The following is a 20,873-nucleotide window of genomic DNA, read 5'->3' on the forward strand; positions in this document are numbered from 1 at the left end:
TACCAAATAGAGACCGAAAAATTTGATGCGGACTAGTAAATATACGATCGTTAAGCTCCAAGTCTCTATTAGTAAATGATCTAATTACAGAGACCAGGGGCCTCATGTACAAAGACTTGCGTGGATTTCCCACTGAAACATGGCGTACGCTTAAATCCAGAAAACGTCCTACGCACAAATAAATCCAGATGTATGATACTGTGCGTAGGCATGAATCCAAGCACATTTCCTCTGAACATCCCAATCAACGTGGAATTGAGCACACGTGTAGGAGTACCGGACTCCTCCCTGTCCACGCCCCCATTTAAATATGCAAATATATTTAAATAGGCCCCGCAGGTGAGATTTCCCTTTCTGCGCAACCAAATAAGACGAAAAAACGATGAGTAAGGCCACGAAGAAGCGAAATTTCACAGAATGTGAGGTGGAGACGCTCCTCAGTGAGGTAGAGGCGAGGAAGAGAGTCCTTTTTGGCTCGCTGTCCTCGGGCATAACGAGGAAACGTAAGAGTAGTGAGTGGGACAGTGTGTGTGAGGCGGTCAATGCTGTGGGGTTGGAGCAGCGGACACACGCAGAACTCAAAAAAAAGTGGTCAGACATCAAGGTGGAGGTGAAGCGGAGGACTGCTGCCCGCCGCCAAAGTGTGGCCAAAACAGGCGGGGGAACAGGAGAGGAGGATCTCACCCCTTTTGACCAGAGGGTCGCCGCAATCGTCGGTGACACTGCGCTCACAGGGGTGGTGGGAGCACATCTGGGTGACTCCGAGTGCTTCCAAGGTAAATAAACAATAGGCTATATATGTTATTTAAATGAGTGCTTATCCCATTCGGTCTGAATTGTAATGAAATAAGCACAAGTTCCCTTCTGAAATGACTAATGAATGAGAAGATCACTCAATTAATTCTTGTAACTCACAACAAATGTGTTCATTATATGGGTCATAGACTAGCCTGCTCACAGTCCAATAAGATAAAAGTTCATGCGTAAATATGGAGGATATCAAAGACTTTGACTCGTGTTTGTTTAATTACTCAATTTATTGTCTTCCAAACAGACGATGAGATAGGAGGGGACACGCGGTCTCAGCCTCTTGTCACAGACTCGGGGGATTCCCCCGGCGTCTCCGGCGTTCCCGGTGTCTCTGGCGTGTCTCCGGCGGGGACGACGGTGTCTCCGGCGTCCCCGGTGTCTCCGGCGTGCCCGCCGGTGTCTCCGGCGTCATGGGGTCCTCCAGTGCGCCGCCACCGCCGGCTGCTGATGTCCGCCCGACCGGCCGTGTCCTCACCCGTGCTGTGCTGGATACACAAGAGGACATCGTGAGAGCAATCGGCGGAGTCACTGATCGCCTGGACAGACTGATTGTCGTACTCACAGATATTAGTAGAGCCTTAATAAATTTGGTCAATAAGTGAATTCTGTGTCCTTGCCTCTTTATATCGTTAAAAGCACATGTTGCTGGGCCCGAATGGCCTCCCGGGTAGGATGTACATTAAAGGGTTCAGCGTCTGGTTCGTCTGGTGGGGGGGATATGCTGCTCTGGCAGTGGTATTGCGTGCCGGTGTGCCACATTGTGGAGGACGCCGCATGCCATCACAATGCGGCACACCTTCTCAGGTCGATATAGCAGCACTCCCCCAGTCCTGTCCAGGCAGCGCCACCGTCCCTTCAGCAGGCCGATTGTCCTCTCAACGACTGACCGAGTACGAGAATGGAGGTCATTGTACCTCCGCTCTTGGTCAGTCTGGGGATTGGTGAGAGGGGTCATCAGCCAGGTTTTCAGTGGGTAGCCACGGTCACCTGGGGTCAGTTGAAAGCAGACAATGTTATTCGACAAGTAGGTACAGTAAATTATGTGCAGAATGTATGTACAGTTTCCATTTGTTAATTTTATACATCACTTACATGGATCTCACACTATTGCTGTAAATTAATGCAGAAGCGCGCCGGGGAAAAGGCGAGGCTGATTTCAAGTTTTGAGTCATTTCAAACTTTACGCATGTGTTTATTGACACAAGTACTTTACACACAGATACAACCAGGGGCTTGTTAGAAAGCTCCAAAGCTGTAGTTTAACCAGCAAAACACAGCAAGTCACTAACTTGAACCACTAACTAGTAATGATGCTGTGAAGACAGGATGATATTTGGGGGCGCACATGCTCAATGCGCATCTGGGGGATTAATATTAGGACAATTAAACGGATGAATTATTTACTCACCAAGAAGCCACCCATCGCGCGCGGTGCCAGCTTGTAGTCTGTTCCCAACCATGCTGTTAGTTAGAATGAATGAATCGTGCGTTGAACCAGGCCACCTCGCCACAATGTTTAATAATTGCATTTGCGCATCACATATAATCTGTATATTCATGGAATGAAAATGCTTCCTGTTCACGTACACATATTCATCCAGTGATGGTGCTTTTATAGCAATGTGTGTGCAGTCGATAGCTCCGATTACATTAGGAAAACCGGCTCTCGCTGCAAATTGCGCTTTAATGTTGGCCTGTTCAACTGCATTGTATGGGAATTTGATGTACCTGGATGACATGCGGATAATTCCGTCCCACACAGCTGGCATGGCTCGGCTCAGGGTCGACTGGCACAGTCCCGATCGGTCGGCCAGCTCCCTCTGGAATTGGGTAGAACTATCAGATTCTGCGCACATAATTGTAGTTTGTAAGTGGTTGACAGGTAGTTATTTTGGATTTCTCATAAATCTATCTTAAAATATAAGATACTAGACCTCGGTTGGGCTGGTGGGACAGCGGCGGAAAATTTCCCGTATTTTTAAATCCAAAACTTGACAGCTATGAACACCCATGCTTCTTTATTCTTAATACAGTAACTCTTAATACAATAGTTTTAACACACCAAAAACACACAGTAGTCCTCAAACAGTTCATGCATGCATACACTTCATACTTGAATGATATCTAGTATAAATCACTTCATACAATGCTCTAGCACTTCAGGGTCTCATACGCTACAGCACCAAAAGCACACTTTCAAAATCTGAGGGGTATCATCTCCAACAGCGCCCTTTGTTTCCCAGTACGTGTAAATATCACCAACCTAGCTCCTTCATACCTCACCAAGCTCCTTGAAAAATATTCACCCTCCCGTGCACGTCCCCCTCAGCCTTAATTCTCTTCACAGACTGCTTCTCCACAATAGAACTAAGATATTTTAGTTGATCTGCTCCCTAACTTTGTAATGTTTTCCCACAAGACATGTGTTCAAATAACATCTAAAAATTCCCAACTCTGTTTGCAGAAATGAAGCCCAAAAGTTATAGGCATCCTCCGCCATACATCACTTTCACCTGCAGCACGTCATTACCATACCACCATCTTTTGCATCTTTTAGATACAAATTTGACTCATCAGTCCAGAGCACCTGCTGCCATTTTTCTGCACCCCGTTCTAATATTTCTAACACCTTCAAGGCAACTTATGGCCAGACTTATTCAGACTATAGATACCTGGGTGCCGTCACTTCTGGGTCCCAGGTGTTCCTGAGCTGATAGAGATGCTAAACATCTTTGACTTCGGGATCCCACTAGCCAACCTGGACAGCAGTTTGGCAAATATTTTCTTTCAGATCTTTCTGCAATTAATCTTGCATCCCACATTGAATCGTGTCAGCTGCTGAAAAAGAACTATCAAATCTTACACTCTTGAAAGCATTCTTACTTTTACAGGACTCCCCTGAAATTAAGGAGTAAAGAAGTAGAGGAATAACAAGAGAATGAAGCATTAAAAAAAAAGAAATTAGGGGATGACTTAGTGTTAAGAGGTTTTTGCTGGTTTTAAAATATGTCAGCTTTGGGGGCACGGTGGCGCAGCTGGTAGTGCAGCCGAGGGTGTTGGGGTTGGTAGAGGGTGAGCCATGCCCAGGACTGACTTAGGTAGGAGCACTAATTGAAAAAAAAAAAAACAGGGATAAAAATGTATTTAAAAAAAAAAGTGTCAGCTTTTGCTGGGCTCGTGGAGACACCCTGAAGGGGTGTAGCTGAAAATCACCACTGGGAAACGAAATTGACTTTCGTTGACTTTTTTTTTTTTTTTAGTTTATTTTGTTTTGGTCATTTACATTTTAAGATGTTTCCATATACACACTGTATATGTATACACACACAGGTATATATATATATATATATATATATATATATATATATATATATATATATATATATATATATATTGTATATGTACACATTTCCTTTTTTTTTTCTTGACCAAAAAGGTATAGGCTGAAGCCTCATGGCTTATTTTGCCTATCCTTTTCAACAAAAGGTAGACTACAGAAAAAAAAGATACTAATGAGAAGAAAACGAAACGAACGAACAAAGCAAAGAAAATGAACAAAGAAGAGAAGAAAATAAATGTGGTCACTCACGATTGAGGACAGCTGCAGGAGGAAAGTTGCATAATTTAGACAGTTTAATATGAAGATAATTTATATTAGTGTTCTATATTTATCTATTATTTTAGATTCAAATTTTTTTTTTAATTTGTAAATTGAGCTACTTTTTTTTAGTTCCTCATCCAGGCGGTTCCATAGTTTCACCCCTTCGACACTGATACACCTTGACATTTTTTTGTTCTTTTTTTTTTGACTTCTCAACACTGGAAGCCTCTCCTGACTGGAAGCTAGGCTGAGTTGGTGGTAGAAGGGCTGAGGGTACAAAGTCACCGTCATCAATAGTCTGGCCATCAGCTGCCGCGTCAGTCAAACTTTGGGGAGGAACAGCCCACTGGTCCTCAACAGTCCAGAAACCAAGAGAGCCATCTGAAACTGCAGGATAATCCAAAGGGGTTTAGACAAGGTCAATGTCAGGCAAAGCAGGGTCAAGAACATAAGAGACAAGAAATCATTTGGCACCCTTACAGCTGGATATGAACAGGCTGGAATCCTGACAATCTGGCAATGGAAAGATGTGCAGGTGCAGTCAATCAGTAATCAGAACACATGAACTGTGATGAGCTCAGGAGATACCAGGAACCGCAGCCCTGACCCATGACATGAAGAAATGAAATAGTGAAGAACCTTTGGAAGCAAGGAGAGAAAAGAGGATAAAATAATCAAAGATAGAAGTAAAGCGGAAAAAAGAAAGATAATGTGGTAATTAAAGAAATAGGTAAACTTGTAATAAACTTGTAGGAAAATGAAAGGCAGGGAAGAATGAAGGAAAGGCAAGAAGGAACAAACAAAGAAAAACTCAACACAGATAGGTTGGGGGAAAAAAATGATTAAAAAAGCTCCCAAAAAGAATTGGGAATAGGAGAGAGAATAAAGTTAATAAATCAAGGAAAGAGGTAAAAGAGCTGAGTTTTCATGACTAGTAATGAAGGGACTTGTATATATGCACACTTGTGCACAGCTATGCCACATGCTTCATACATAGGGGAGATTCAGTTTAGTAATACTTTTAACAGACAAAAAACACACATACAAACACATAGGCATCCACCCACAAACACCAGTCTTTGTGCACTATGGGCATGATTTACTAAAGGTTTGCGTGCGTAAAAACGTGTGCAAACTTGACAGCACCCGCAAACCAATGTGCCAGCTGATCTACTAACAGCGTGCAAAGAGGACTGCGTCTCTCAAATGAGCAAAATAGCACACGCTAGTCATTTAGTACTTTTGCCCTGATGAATAATCAATATGGGGCGTACCCGCCAGAAATCGCTAAATACTGGGAGGGGAAAATGCAAATATGTCCATTTACCACCCGCAATGAGATTTACCAAGCCTGAAAGTTTTTGCGGGGATTGTGATTGCATCTGTATTTAATACGTTCGAAAGGAAGGTGCTAATCTCCACATGCAAAAGGAGAAATATTTTATTTGAATGTTAAATCGAGTATTATTCAGCAAAAGGTTGCCACAGGAGGCACATTCATTTGTTTATTTGTGATAATAAATAAATCACGTGTTTTCATGGAGAAAAAAGTGTTTCTCATTGTGCGCCTATACTTGTTCTGCAGTTGTCATACCCCGGTGTTGTACCGTATTCAGCACCCCTGCCGTGAAAAGCACCCCCTCGTCTGACAAAAATGATATTCTCATTCCGTGTCACATTCTGTTTAGCGTCCAGTTTTGGGTTAATGATTCATGTTTAAATGCGCTCATGGATTCCACAATAGTCATACTTTCCCACAATCACAGTCACAGATAACAAAAATCGGGTAAATGGTTATTGATGTCATTAATTAATAGCCTGCTTACTGTGTTGTCTTCCATAATATTTGTAAATATATATAATATAAACTCCTAAGTATCGTGTTTGTGTGAGTGTGTATATATAAATATATAGTGTATATAATATATACAGTGTGTTGTTTTTTTTCTTGGTCTACTTATCATTGAATATACGAGGGGGTGCTTTTCACGGCAGGGGTGCTGAATACGGCACAACAATTTGCCTCTTCCACTAATATCTCTAACTCCAACTCGTCAAATTTCATTTTGCGCTTGCGACTATATCCTGCTTTCCATCCAGACTCTCCATGGCGCAAAGTTTGCGCCGCAAACCGTAAGACGCGCAACACCTCATTTAAATACTGCTGTTTGCACCTGTTATCAATTGCGCACGCAATTTATAACAGGTGCAAACAGCAATGATCACCCGCAAAACACACAACAACAGCACGCGCAAACTTTTTCAGTGCACACGCAATTTAGTACTCTTTATTTAGGATCTTAGTAAATCGGGCCCTATGTGTGAATTGTTTTAAAGTTCCTTAAACACATCGCTGTCATGTAGCTGAGACCTATAAACCTTTGTACTGATACAAAGAACAAAGCTGTGTGCCTATTTGTATGTGTGTACATGTCAGAAAGCAGGAAGTCGTCGAATAAGAATGTAAATCCACCAGATAAACAGCCCAGAGTTGACCATTAGAGCCCGAGACACAGCCTGCAAGACAAAGGGATGCAGATTGAGGTTAAAATGAGCACAGAGAGAAGCAGAGAGGTTAAGAAGTAAAGAAAGGGAAATCACTGAGAAAGTAGTATACAGACAGTAGTAAACATCAGATAGCAAAAGAGGAGGAAAACATAATTAAGGTGAAAGATAACATTTAGCATTTTGATATACTGAGCAGTCCAAGGACATGCGTTGAGCTCCAAAAAACAAAAATATTTTAACCCAAAAACAACAAAAAGAAATGGAAACCTCAAAATCACAAACAGAAGAGACCTAAAAAGGGTCAAAGTATCAAAGTAACAAAACTCCAGTCAAAATAACTGATAACATAGGTCAAATTAACTCAAACCACTGACCTCTCCAAATAGTGGCGGATCACCCCACAAAGTGGAAATAACCTAGCAAGACCAACAGAAACTAACAATTAAGCCTGCAACTGTGTGACTGGGTGGATATTACCCGTGCTTCCCATTAGTGTCGCAGACCAGCTCAGATGAACTACAGTAGTATAAGAAAAACAGCAGAATTTGTTTTTAAATCAAACCACACTCCCATCCATCCATCCATCCATCCATCCATTTTCTTCCGCTTATCTGTTACCCGGTCACGGTGGCAGCAGTCTTAGCAGAGATGCCCAGACTTCCTTCACCCCAGACTCTTCCTCCATCTCTTCCTCCAGCTCTTCCGAGGGGAGTCCAAGACGTTCCCAGGCCAGCCGAGAAACATAGTCTCTCCAGCGTGTCCTGGGTCTTCCCCGGGGTCTCCTCCCGGTGGGACATGCCTGGAACACCTCCCTAGGGAGGCGTCCAGGAGGATCCGGTACAGATGCCCAAGCCACCTCAGCTGACTCCTCTCAATGTGAAGGAGCAGCGGCTCGACTCCGAGCTCCTCCCGGGTGACCGAACTCCTCACCCTATCTCTAAGGGAGCGTCCAGCCACCCTGCGGAGGAAACTCATCTTGGCCGCTTGTATCCGCGATCTTGTCCTTTCGGTCACTACCCAAAGTTCATGACCATAGGTGAGGGTAGGTGCGTAGTTTGACCGGTTAATCGAGAGCTTCGCCTTTCGACTCAGCTCTTTCTTCACCACGACGGCCCGGTACATCGACCGCATAACTGCGGACGCTGCACCGATCCGTCTGTCAATCTCCCGCTCCATCTTTCCCTCACTCGTGAACAAGACCCCGAGATACTTGAACTCCTCCACCTGAGGCAGGACTTCTCCACCCACCCGGAGAAGGCACGCCACCCTTTCCTGGTGGAGAACCATGGCCTCGGTCTTGGAGGTGCTGATTCTCATCCCGCGTCTCACTCGGCCTCAAACCACCCCAGCACATGCTGAAGGTCCCGGTCCAATGAAGCCAACAGGACAACGTCATCCGCAAAAAGCAGAGATGAAATCCTGAGGTTCCCAAACCGGATCCCCTCCGGCCCCTGGCTGCGCCTAGAAATCCTGTCCATAAAAATGATGAACAGGACCGGTGACAAAGGGCAGCCCTGCCGGAGTCCAACATGCACCGGGAACAAGTCTGACCTACTGCCGGCAATGAGAACCAAACTCCTGCTCCGATCATATAGAGACCGGACAGCCCTTGGCCCCCGGAGGGGCGCCCGCCACAGAATGCCCATTCTGGTCCTCTTTGGGAAATTAAATTCGGTTTCCCATTTTTAGAGATATTTATACGAAGTCTTTGCTTTTTTGGCAGAAGCCTTCTCTATGGTTACATCCATCCATCTATCCTAATTGTTGTTCCAAGTTTGTTCCCGTTTTTGACACTAACCTCGTGAGAACTGTCACCCAGGCTACAACAAGGGGCAGTTCTTGTGAGGTTAGTGGCAATTCAGTTTGGAGAGGCACAATAATGGTTTTTAAAAATTATTATATTATAAAACTGGAAATTTACGGGAAAATACTAATACGGGAGGACGGCGGGAAAGAGGGGTAAAATACGGTAGTTTCCCGGCCAAATCAGTCTGTGAGGGAGGATGGTATTAAAAGCAGAGCTGTAGTCCACAAATAGCATCCGCACATAGCCCCCCTGCTGCTCCAGGGGTGCCAGAGCAGCATGGAAGGCTGAATGAAATAAAATAGCTCTGGTCAAGTCTGGTCATAAGTCATAATTATATCGAAAAACTTGAACAAGCAAACAATTCACTTCAAACCACTGTGAAAAGTCTCGGCAACCAAATGGATTCGGTTATTAAAAATAACAAAATGATGATGGAAAAAATACTGGACTTACAAATTGGAAGAATGTGGGACAATGTCCTCTTCACTCGCATTCCAGAAAATTCTGCAGAAAACCCAGAGGAACTTGTTAAAGAGTAAGAGAGGAAATCACCGCTGACACTCCCAACTGTTAATCAAAACACTTTGCATCGAGTCCATTGTCTTGGAAGACTCAATATAATCAATGCCTCTATCAATCATAATGTTATTTTCCTAACCTTTTCTCATCCAATAGATTAATGTATAACTGTTGTAAGAGATGTACAGTAATCCCAAACTAGATTGCTCAAATTCACAGACTTCCAGAAATCAGCTGAAACCATTAAAGAATACATGACATACTTCGGACTTGGCTATAGCTGGAGAATAAAGACCCCGCCCTGGCGAGAGAATATACTTATTATTCCTCCATCCATCAGTCCATCTGATTTTTTTCTCATTAGTAATTCCCTTTCCTAAAATATAATCAATCCAACAATCCACCCTATAACCCCCCCCCCCAAACACACACACACACACACACACACACACACACACACACACACACACACACAGTTCTCTGACACTCAAAATCCTATTAATATTTCAAGCTAATACAAGATGGTGCTTCAGCACATCAATTCTACAGGACACTGATTTTGACAACTTCATTAAAGGTGAGTGGGCTTTCTCTCTGGAGATGAATAACCTTCCGAACACCTCGCCATACTGTGGGGAAACTGGGAAAGCATATAATAGAGGGAAAATAACATATTCAACACATCAAAAAAAAAACAGTAGCATATATAGAAAGTAAACTAGAACTAAATATTAAACAATTAAATGATTATTATATTACAAGCCCTTGTGAGGAAACTCAAAATAAACTTTTATTTAAAGTTACAGCTTAAAAAAACTTTCTTGTTCAACAACTCAAGAATACAACACTTGCTGGCGCTGCACATCTGCGACCCGGGCTCCCATCTTACACTTCATTTTTCTACATCTTTTATTTTACTTTACTTGAACTTAATTTATTGATAGTGTGTGCAATGAATACCAAGAGCGTAGGTTTGGTCTCAACATTGGTAGGGACGATATAACGGCATAACCTGCATGTACTTTACAGTACTGTAACTGCGCACTGGACGCAGATTAGTGACATCAGCCAATCAAACGTGCGTTTGAGGAAAAAAAAATGTACCGGCACATTCAGCAAGTGAAAAGGGGTAAATGTAAGTCTGAACATAATGAAAATAATTAACTTAATAATGGTAGGGTCAATTCTATCCTTACAACATTTGGGAAGACAATTTAAATCACCTATATAGCTGAACTCATTTTATGATGCAAATAAGGTTGCTTAAAAGTTGGTGGGGACAATTTGAGCCCCCTGAAAAGTTGGTAGTGTTATGTCCCTACCGTCCCTATGCAAACCTACGCCCTTGATGAATACCGTCGAAAAACTACTCCTTTTGATGCTTTTTGCCACTGAACTTTTCTGGCAAGGCCGAACACAACAAGGAGCAAACAACATGTGTACACACAAGATGTGTTGCTGTCTCTCCACGCTGTGGGAGCCACAGCACCGGCTGTCGCCTCAGGACATACGGGCCTTGCCCGTGAGAAAAACAACTCTGGCAAAGACGACAGAAAGGACCGCCAACGACTCCTGGTGGAGAAGCAGCGGGCCACCTCTCTCCTCCACTTAAAAACTCAGAAACGTGAGGTATTTAAAAAACAAGCTGGACAAGCGATGGACCTATGTTGCATATAGACATGAGCAGTGTTGGGATTAACGCGTTATTTAGTAACGCGTTACAGTAACGCCATTAGTTTTGGCGGTAACTAATACTCTAACGCATTACTTTTTAAATTCAGTAACTCAATAACCGTTACCAAGGGTGCGGGACTCCGTTATTTCTGGCCAACTACAGTGAAGCTTTTTTTCCCCACAGCGGAGACCGGAGGAAACGTAGTGGGCGAGTGTGTGAGCATTCAGAAACATGAGCGGTCATGGCGAGCCAAGAGAGCAAGGAGAGTTTCGCAATGTGGAGATATTGTCATTACAGTCGTTTTCCGCGGGGGTTACGTTCCAAAAACAACCCGTGATAAGTGAAATCCGCAAAGTAGCAACCTTTTTTTTTTTACAATTATTATACAAGGCTTCAAATTGCGGAGATCAGCACCGCCTCGCAGGTATTTCACTGCTCTTCTAAGCTGCTGCATCCTGACTCGCTCTGTAGCGTCTTTTTCTCCTAAAGCCGCGGTGCAGGTGTGTTTTTTCCAGAGAAGAACATAGTTATGGGTCGTTGTTGTCGCTCTTTTTTCTTCTGGGCAAAAAGATTCTTATAAAACGACATGCCACCATGGATTATATCTGAGACTGTAATGAACGATTCATCAAAGGCTCCCGTTCTTGAGCTGCTGCTGAAGCTCATTGGCCGTTCTCAGCTTGTTGCTAAGCAACAAACGTTATTGATACAGGAAGTGAAGAAGCGGGGAGACTGTTTAGCCAATCAGAATGCAGAACACGATGCACAATGTAAATCCATACAGTACCATGCTGAAATGAACATTAATGGGAGCATTTAAAATAATGTTTTTTTTAAAGTAACTAAAAAGTTACTTTTCATAGTAAGTCATTACTTTTTGGTCTAAGTAACTGAGATCTCTTGAGGTCTTGTGGCCTTTCCCTCACTCGCACAGACAGGAGCGAGAGGTTGGAAAAAAGCAGAGGTGGTGGCATCTGTATATACAAGAACAATAACTAGTGCAGACAGTTCACACTCCGCAAAATGGTTTATAACCCTGATGTTGAACTGATTTGATTGAGTTTGACACAGCGAGTTTGAGAATATTATTCCTTGTGCAGCGTATGTCCTGCCCAGGGAGGGCAGAACCGGGGAGGAGTGCTGGGTGACGGGCGGGTGCTGGGTGACGGTGGGTGCTGGATGGCGGTGGGTGCTGGGTGACGGCGGGTGCTGGGTGACGGTGGGTGCTGGGTGACGGCGGGTGCTGGGTGACGGTGGGTGCTGGGTGACGGTGGGTGCTGGGTGACGGTGGGTGCTGGGTGACGGCGGGTGCTGGGTGACGGTGGGTGCTGGGTGACGGTGGGTGCTGGGTGACGGCGGGTGCTGGGTGACGGGCGGGTGCTGGGTGACGGTGGGTGCTGGGTGACGGCGGGTGCTGGGTGACGGTGGGTGCTGGGTGACGGCGGGTGCTGGGTGACGGCGGGGATGCTGGGTGAGCGTTGATGGGAGACTGGACTTTTAGGCTGGGGCGTGTATATATATGTATGTGGAAACGCATGTATCTATACATGTATGCAGGGGAGCTGACAGTCTTGCCGGGGCCCGGGACAAAATAATCTAAGATGGGCCCCCCTGCGCCCGGATCTCTCCTTCTCTCCTCTTCCTCTCCTCTCCCTCTGCTCTTCAGGTTTTTATACAAGCTAATGGACGTTAACATTAGAGCTAGCCAGTTAGGTTAAGTTACAAGGTTGGTAAACGTTGACTGCGCTGTTTCTTACCTTGCTCTACGCTGACTTTATTAATTCCAGCTTCACCGTCAACACCTTTTTAAAATATTTGTGTAGAGAATCTATGAGGCCTCTATTTTCTTCTTCTCTTCTTCTCTTTTCTCTTCTTTTCTGAGCACCGGACTTGTGCTGACCGGACATTTTGACCATTCTAATGGTTGAATTAAATGATAACATCAAATTTTGATCAGCAGCTAAACCATTTTTGTGTTGGGGGTTCTTGACCACAAGGAAAATTAGGAAGAAAACAAATAACAAGCTTTTATGTAACTCAAATATTACATTTTTTCCACAAATAGGCTACAAATATTTTGAAACATTTTGAAAAACGATTCCATAATTTAATGAGAATTACATTTTTTTTTTTTTTTTTTTTTCAGTTCTGGGCCCCCCCCTACCCTGGGCCCGGGACAACAGACCCGTTTGTCCCCCCCTATCGGCGGCCGTGCATGTATGAACAGAAACAAGTACATGTGTATATGTATGCTTTAATGTGTGTAGAAATATCTTTGAGTAAAAATTTTTGCAACTGATTTTTGTAACTGAATAAGATGTGCACGGCTATATAAATTCACATCGTAAATAATGTCTGCTTTTACATATAGATGAATACAGGGACTCAGGGTAAATAACTCAGGTGAATAATACTCGGGTATACCACAATTTATATTTATAAAATTAAAATTATTATTATTAACTTGTGTAACCTTTAACTATGTCAAGTTTTTTCTTTTCTTTCATATTCAATAATGAGGGTCCAACTGGAAAAAATAATAATAGTATGAAATAGTTCATAAGTTTTTTACTTCTTCCTACTCCTTTTTCGAGCATAACACATTTGCTATTATATCTATTAATTCTTGTCTACTTTGTTTACGATGGTACATTTATTATTTAATGATTATTATTGTTCTTTTTTATGTTATTGATTTATTGTTCTGCTGTTTTATTTTTATTTTTTTTTAGCTTATGTTCTAAATAAAAGATATCAATCAATCCTCGACAAATGCAATGGTAATGTGGAAATGTGTATGCGAACAGAGCCAAACATCCACTGTCCAACTCAGACCACAACACAGTTCAGCTACAAAACAGCTCTCAAAAGCAGTAAACCACAGACTAAGACTGTTAAGGTCTGGACCAAGGACAGCATCGAGGCTCTCAGCAGAATGGAACATAGAGTATTTAATGGCATGGATGTGGACACTGCTGCAGAAGCCATTACAGGTTATATTTAGTACTGTATGGACAATGTCATTCCACAAAGGGGAATAACAGAATGACTTTTACATGAGATTTGAAACCCGGGACTTTTGCTCTGAATGCAGGAATATTTTGGGGTTAATCTCTGTGACTGGGCTGGATAACAGGTTGGTGATAGATCTTCATAGAGTCACAGCACTTTTCAAAAAACACATCCACCCGGAAGAACACAGGGCCAAATGGGAGCTCTGCTTTTCTCCATAATCATGAGGAACTGACACGTACATGGCGTCCTATCTTCCAGAAATCTGTAGACTCACACCTATCCCCTCCCTCTGGAAGAGATCAACAATTATACCGGTCCATGCAAAAACTAAGGTGTACAAAGACTACAGGCCTGTGTCTCTGACATCTATTGTCATTAAGTGTTTTGAAAGGATGATGGTGTCACTGCTGAGGCGGCAGGTGGATGGGCCGTGTGACCTGTTTCAGTTTGCATACAGATGATGCTGTTAACACAATCATACATCCTGCGAGCAAACATCTGGATGATCCAAAGGCTTATGCAGACGGGTGGTTTGTTGATTTTAGCTCAGCATTCTTTATATAGCGTCTATTACAACAGAAGTTGTCTCTAGGATCTTTCCAGAGACCCAGAACATGAACCCCGAGCAATTATTACATAAACAATGGGAGGTTAAAACTCCCCTAGTGGGAGAAAAACCTTAAGCCAAACAGTGGCAAGGAAAAGAAGAAAAAAGAGAAAAAAGTGGCATTTCTTGAAATGAGTTAGTCAGCTGCCCAGCTGAGTCCTTAATAGTGAAAATCATTGTTTTTTTTCTTTGTTACATTTGATTTGGTTAGCCAAATATATCCCGGATTTATTGTCATGGTGACATTTTTCTTCAGTCTCCAAATTAGAAATTGAGGTTGTTTTTTTTTTTTTTAGTTTATTATCTCGTTTAATTTAACTTGATGTTTTCTTTATTCTGTCTGAGTTTCTTCTGTTGGATTATTTGCATTCAGTGTTTCAAGTTGTTTCATCTTTAGTTCTAGTTTAAGTTCCTCTTTTTTTTCTTCTTTTTATGAACGGAGTATGATGATTTGTACCTTGTAGTACTGCCTTACCTGTTTCCCATAGTACTGTGGATGAAGACTGTGGGGAATCATTTATTTCTAGGAAGGATGCACAATCTTTTTCAAAATATTTATTAAATTCAGGGTATTTAATAAAAGACGTATTAAAGTGACATCTAGTGGTATGATTATGTAAGCCTGATTGACACAAATGTAAAAGTACCTGGAGCATGGTCACTAATTATGATAGAATTAATTTTTGAGTCAGAAATTTCAGACAGAATCAAGTTACTTGTCAGTAAAAAAAAAAAATCAATGAGTGTGATGGGAAAAATGCATACCCTCTGGCTGTTTTATTGTATTTGTGGATTACCGTTACGCTTATTGCTCATATTACTGGATTTGTCTATTGATGGGTTTGAGTACTAAATTACTATTATAATAGTACTTATAATACTATTATTACTGTTATGGAAAAATAGAAGCTAAAGATCCAGGCACTCGAGACGAGGTGGATAAAAAGATAAAAAAGCCTTTATTAGAACAGGGCTGCCAACATGTTTGGGCCTATCTGGCCTTCATCAGGGCAAAAACAATACAGAGGAAAGGAACCCATATAAATAACCACAGGTGTGGTAATGAGCACAGGTGAAAACAATCAATCATCAAGGCGAAAACACAGGTGAACCATATAGCAACATTTTTAGGTGGTATGGGGAGTTAAACTCATCACAACCAATAATCATTGGAATAAAACATCCATATAGTACACAAAGACATATGAGCAAAACATGTCTACAACCTGTGCAAAGACAGGTCTGATAAAGAAAAAAACACTACACAATATTTCATATTGTGTAGTGTTTTTTTCTTTTTCTTTTTCTTTTATTTATTTTTTTTCTTTTTCTTTTTCAGACCTGTCTTTACACAGGTTGTAGACACGTTTTGCTCATATGTACGGCGCTACCAGGCGCTCGCCTTCGAGCCCCAACCCCGCCACCACAATAAGGTGGCGGTTCAGGGAGGGGCTAGTCAAAAAGAACTAAGAGCTTGCCGACTTAAAGAGACAGTGGCATGTAAAAAAAAGAACAATGGAGCATGTTCAATGTCAGTAGTGCTTCAACAGTCAGTAAATAGGGGAATACTTGTTGATTTTACTTTTATAACTGCCCCTCCCTCCTTTTGTTCCCAATTAAACCCATAAAAGTGTAATCTTGACAAAATGTAATGTTACAGAACAAAGCTGAAGAAATTAGCATCTATTAATGCATTTGAGGAATCTCCACATTTACTTCCTATTATTGGGGTTAGGTTTGATTGTACTCAAGAATCCCTCTCTATCGCATCCATTAGCTTACCCAGAGCTCAGTATGGAGACTGAAAGGCTGCATGGTGACTGAAGAGCTGGTTGAGATGCAATTTTGCAATCACCTTTCAAAAGGTCCCTGTGCTTTTTTGAGAAGTGTGTGTGTGTGTGTGTGTGTGTGTGTGTGTGTGTGTGTGTGTGTGTGTGTGTGTGTGTGTGTGTGTGTGTGTGTGTGTGTGTGTGTGTGTGTGTGTGTGTGTGTGTGTGTGTGTGTGTGTGAAAAAAGGGAGAAAAAAGTTAAAATTCAAAGTAGTAAATCTGCCATTTTGTTAGCTGTGCTTTTTTTCTTATGCAACTTATAAACTAAGTTGCAATTGCTATATTGGTTTCGCGAATGTTTGTGGTCTCCTTCTACATTTCTAGACTTTATCATCTGTGATCAGCAGATTTTTTGGCTTTTATTCATAAAGGTTAGGGTTGGGGGTTGGGTTTAGCCCAACAAAAACCCTAACACTGTTTCTCACTTTCAAATTATATGATTTACACTATGGGATTTTTTTGGTCCAAATGGTGTCACATGCCCATGATGTTACCAAATAACGGATACATGGGACATCTCCACAATATCAGTTACTTTTATGCATTTATACATCCTCCACTCCTTTTCTGGATTCCTCTCCCCTCTATGTTAATCCTCCCCGCTAAAGATGCAAGCAGCGTAGGTGAGGACAGACAGAGGAGTCCAGGTAGCAGACACATCTCAAATTGAGACGTCCTTGTTTTCGAAGTTGTTGTTGTGGGTTTTTTTTTTTTTTTTTTTCAGCTTAATACAACATGTTGCACAACAGCACCATCTAACCATTGTCCGTTGCAACACACATTTGTATTTTATTGTTCATTTTAGACGAGAATTGAAAGTGTGACATTAGGTACGTTTATTTCAAATTAATTTCACAGTGTAAGATTGAGATATCACACTTTTAGGATGTTTGACATGCTGAAAATACTTTTACAAAAGGTACACTAGTGCAACATTTATAACTCCAGCAGCAAACTTCCTCTCTCCTTAGTCTTTACTTCTCTGGGTGCATTTTTAGCGATTTAGATCTTTCAAAGAATTTTTCTGAGACTGATTTGCAAGTCTCAGTCAGGAGGAGGTAAGGGAGTTGAGATAAAGAGTTGAGATAAAGACAAACGAGAAGAGTCCCCTCCCCTCACACAAGCAAAGGAAAGTAGCTCGTCAAAGAACTGCAGGAGAGCTCCATCTAGTGGTCAATTAAGAGAATACAAAGTGATCCTTCATAAACTAAAGGAAACCTTTTAATGATTTAATTATATTTTATGAATTGTATTGTATTATAATTGTAATTTTGCATTGTAATTCATAATTAATATTTTTAATTAATTATTTTGGTGTACAAGGGAATTAGATGTAGCACTGCCGAGCTGAAATCTGTTACCATTACTATGGAACCAACTTTCAATTTGGTTTAAGACTTCACCTCCACTTACAAAACCAAACTTAAAACATTTATGTTTAGTAAAGGCTGTAGTTAGTGTAAACTTTAGTGTGTTCGGGCCAACAGTCATAGCTACAGCTGCTGGACAAGACTAGAGCAGCTCGTCTGAACCAGAGCTTCATCCTAGATATGCTGCTACAGAGCTACGTACGCTGCAGGGGGACGCCAACATTATCCACTCAGGGGTGCCCCTCACCCTTTTTTCTCTCCTCTTCTTCTCTTTCCTCTCTTCAACTCAATTCACAATTTATAAAAAGTATCTCATAAGCATAATTACACTCCATTGTTCTTATAGTTTGTTGCGCTGGTCTGCCCCCTCCTTTCTCTTCTGGGCATGGATGCAGACCAGAGCTTCAGGAGCTGCATGTGACCCTGCCGTCCCCCCCGCTGACCATCCCAGTGTTTACCTCCATCTGTCTCAGAAAATTTGAATATTGTGATAAAGTTCTTTATTTTCTGTAATGCAATTAAAAAAACAAAAATGTCATACATTCTGGATTCATTACAAATCAACTGAAATATTGCAAGCCTTTTATTATTTTAATATTGCTGATTATGGTTTACAGTTTAAGATTAAGATTCCCAGAATATTAGAATTTTTTGAGATAGGATATTTGAGTTTTCTTAAGCTGTAAGCCATGATCAGCAATATTATAAAAGGCTTGCAATATTTCAGTTGATTTGTAATCAATCCAGAATGTATGACATTTTTGTTTTTGTAATTGCATAACTACCGATATCCTGACCCATAGTCTCAAACTCTGACTACCTCAGTGTCTACACCCCTTTATAGGATGATACTTTTTTTACACATATGTAGACATCAACATTGTGTTGTCTGTGTCAAAAGTTTTATCTCTTAATGTGGGCCCAAAGCAACAAGAACAAATATTGCAAAGGTCTTAAAGCAGCACAATGTAACTTTCAGCTTTTGTTGAGTTTGGCGGCTCCTTTGGACAAAAGCGGTAGTGCTTTACCAGTAGTGTGGAAGGGTTCCTACCATCCACCTCAAAGTTACATAGTGCCAGTGAAGGTGATACAGACCCCTCAGATCATGACAGAGGTTCATTAAACCTGTTGGAAGTTGATGTACCATCACAATGATGATGATGAAATATTATATTAAGGTGGAAAAGTTACATAGTGCTGCTTTAAGAGCTTAATGTGATGTGAAATTTACATTATCTGTCTGTTTTTTGGCTACCCAGCTCTATATTGTGTTTATACTGTCTCAATGACTTCAATATTTATTGAGGTTTATCCTTCAAAGTGTAGCCCTGAGAGATGCTGTTCTTTTTACATATGAAACTGTGACTGCAGGTTTGTCACTGTCAGATGCTTAGTTCTCTGCAAATAGCTACTCACACTGATAAATACCTTCTCTGCTGATCATAAATAAAGACCTTGGTCAGTTACATGTTTATGCATTGATAAAAATCCCTTTTCACTGCAGTGCAATGAATGCAAACAGGTGCATCTACTATAGAAAATTGAACTAAAAAGGGTTATTATTCATGTCCACTAAACTAAAGAGTGAGGTTGTAGAAGTTAAGAATGGTTAATCAGGATTTGTTAGTTAAAAGTACAAAGTACAAAATGTACATCAAAGAAGATTGCTGGTGACTTATTGGGTCATTCAAAAGATAATAAAGTCAGAGCTTGAAGCAATATCCATAAACAAGCCAAACTTATGAACTCTCTCTCTCTCTCTCTTTCTCTCTTTCTCTGGTCTTCTTTGCTTCTTCCTTGCAGCGATGGCAGAGATCGGGAACCCACTTGGAGCACATTGTATCTCGGTTCTGCTTGGACTCGGAGATGGCTCTGGATGGGATGGATTCATCCCGAATGTTGGTCATCAGCCCCTGTGAATTAAGTGCATACACACAGAGATGGGAAGTTCCCTTTTCTTGACCCCATCATCTTTAAACTCCAAATACTTGCCCTGTCAAACTCACTCGACACGTCAGAGACGAGAACAGAGACAGCAGCTTGCACAGACTGAAGCTTTATGAGCAATCAAGTCACACCACCATAAAGATCTGCAGAGAAAGTTGAAGATTTGTATGCAGCTTGACTGTTAAGAGTAAGAAAGGACTGAAAAACTTTGTAGGGCCCGATTTCTTAAAGAACTGGATCGAAACATTGCCAGAAGAGGAGACGCATGGAAAATGTGTGGGTTGAATGGAAATTCAAGTTTCTACATTTGAGGCTGTTCAAAAGTTTTGTTGAGAGTAAAACCAAGTGCACTTTAAAACCCTGAACTTATAAAGTTGAACAGAAACGTTGCTTTATAAGGGGGGGTGGGGGGTTATCAAGACTATGTGCCCTGTAATCCTTTAAACAGTACTGTTTTTGAAGCTCTTCAATAATTACAAAATTAAAACCAAGCACAACTCACATTGTCTCACATATTTATTTTTGGTCAAATACTGGTCTTTGTCGTTATTGCAGGAGAAGCATCCCAGTTGGATTCAATCCATTCTTATTGAAATGAGACCAGTTTTATAAAGCAATCAAGAAATTCCCTCAAACCTCAAAATTGCTTTAATAGTGGTCAGCTTTCGGACAAAATATAAAAATAATCCAATGGTTTTCTGGTCATCTAAAATCTGCCAGACTAAGAATTTCAATCTTTTGAAAAATATGTATACTTTAAGTTGTTTCACTGCAAGTTAGAATCCCTGCTGCTGCCTTTCAGTGTGAAGTTTGCATGTTTTCTAAGTACTGTCATGGGTTTTTCTCTGGTAGTGTGGCTTCCTCTCACAGTCCAAAAACATCCATGTTAAGTTGATTTGACCACTGGAGTGAGTATGAGCTTGCATAGTATTCTCTGTGTGGTCTTGTGATACTGTTATCCGTGCAGCTGCAGCCCCCTAACCGTGCCTGAATGGGATGAAGTGGGTAAAGAAAATAGATGAATGGATGGATATAAGAAATAGATGGCAGGAAGATGTTTGAATAAAGCTTAGACGGTGACATGTATATCACTATGTTATATCTTCTCTTCTTTTAACAACATTAAGGCAACAATGATCATTAATGAGCATGACATTTTATCTCCCAAGTGGCATTGGAAACTGA

The 20,873-nt window shown here is 41.5% G+C and overlaps 1 protein-coding gene across 1 annotated transcript in view; it reads left to right on the plus strand.

Moving 5' to 3' along the window:
• galnt14 (UDP-N-acetyl-alpha-D-galactosamine:polypeptide N-acetylgalactosaminyltransferase 14 (GalNAc-T14)) overlaps window positions 1–19,952 on the plus strand; it is a 277,326-nt gene extending 257,374 nt beyond the window's left edge. The window contains exon 15 of the mRNA XM_061707516.1: window positions 19,545–19,952. Within this exon, the coding sequence (XP_061563500.1) occupies window positions 19,545–19,703 (159 nt within the window). The 3' untranslated portion in view covers window positions 19,704–19,952. The remainder of the gene's footprint in view (window positions 1–19,544) is intronic.
• Window positions 19,953–20,873: the final 921 nt, after the last annotated feature.

The sequence above is a fragment of the Cololabis saira genome, chromosome 18, assembly GCF_033807715.1.
Source record: "Cololabis saira isolate AMF1-May2022 chromosome 18, fColSai1.1, whole genome shotgun sequence".
In the NCBI taxonomy this organism is placed as follows: Eukaryota; Metazoa; Chordata; class Actinopteri; order Beloniformes; family Belonidae; genus Cololabis; species Cololabis saira.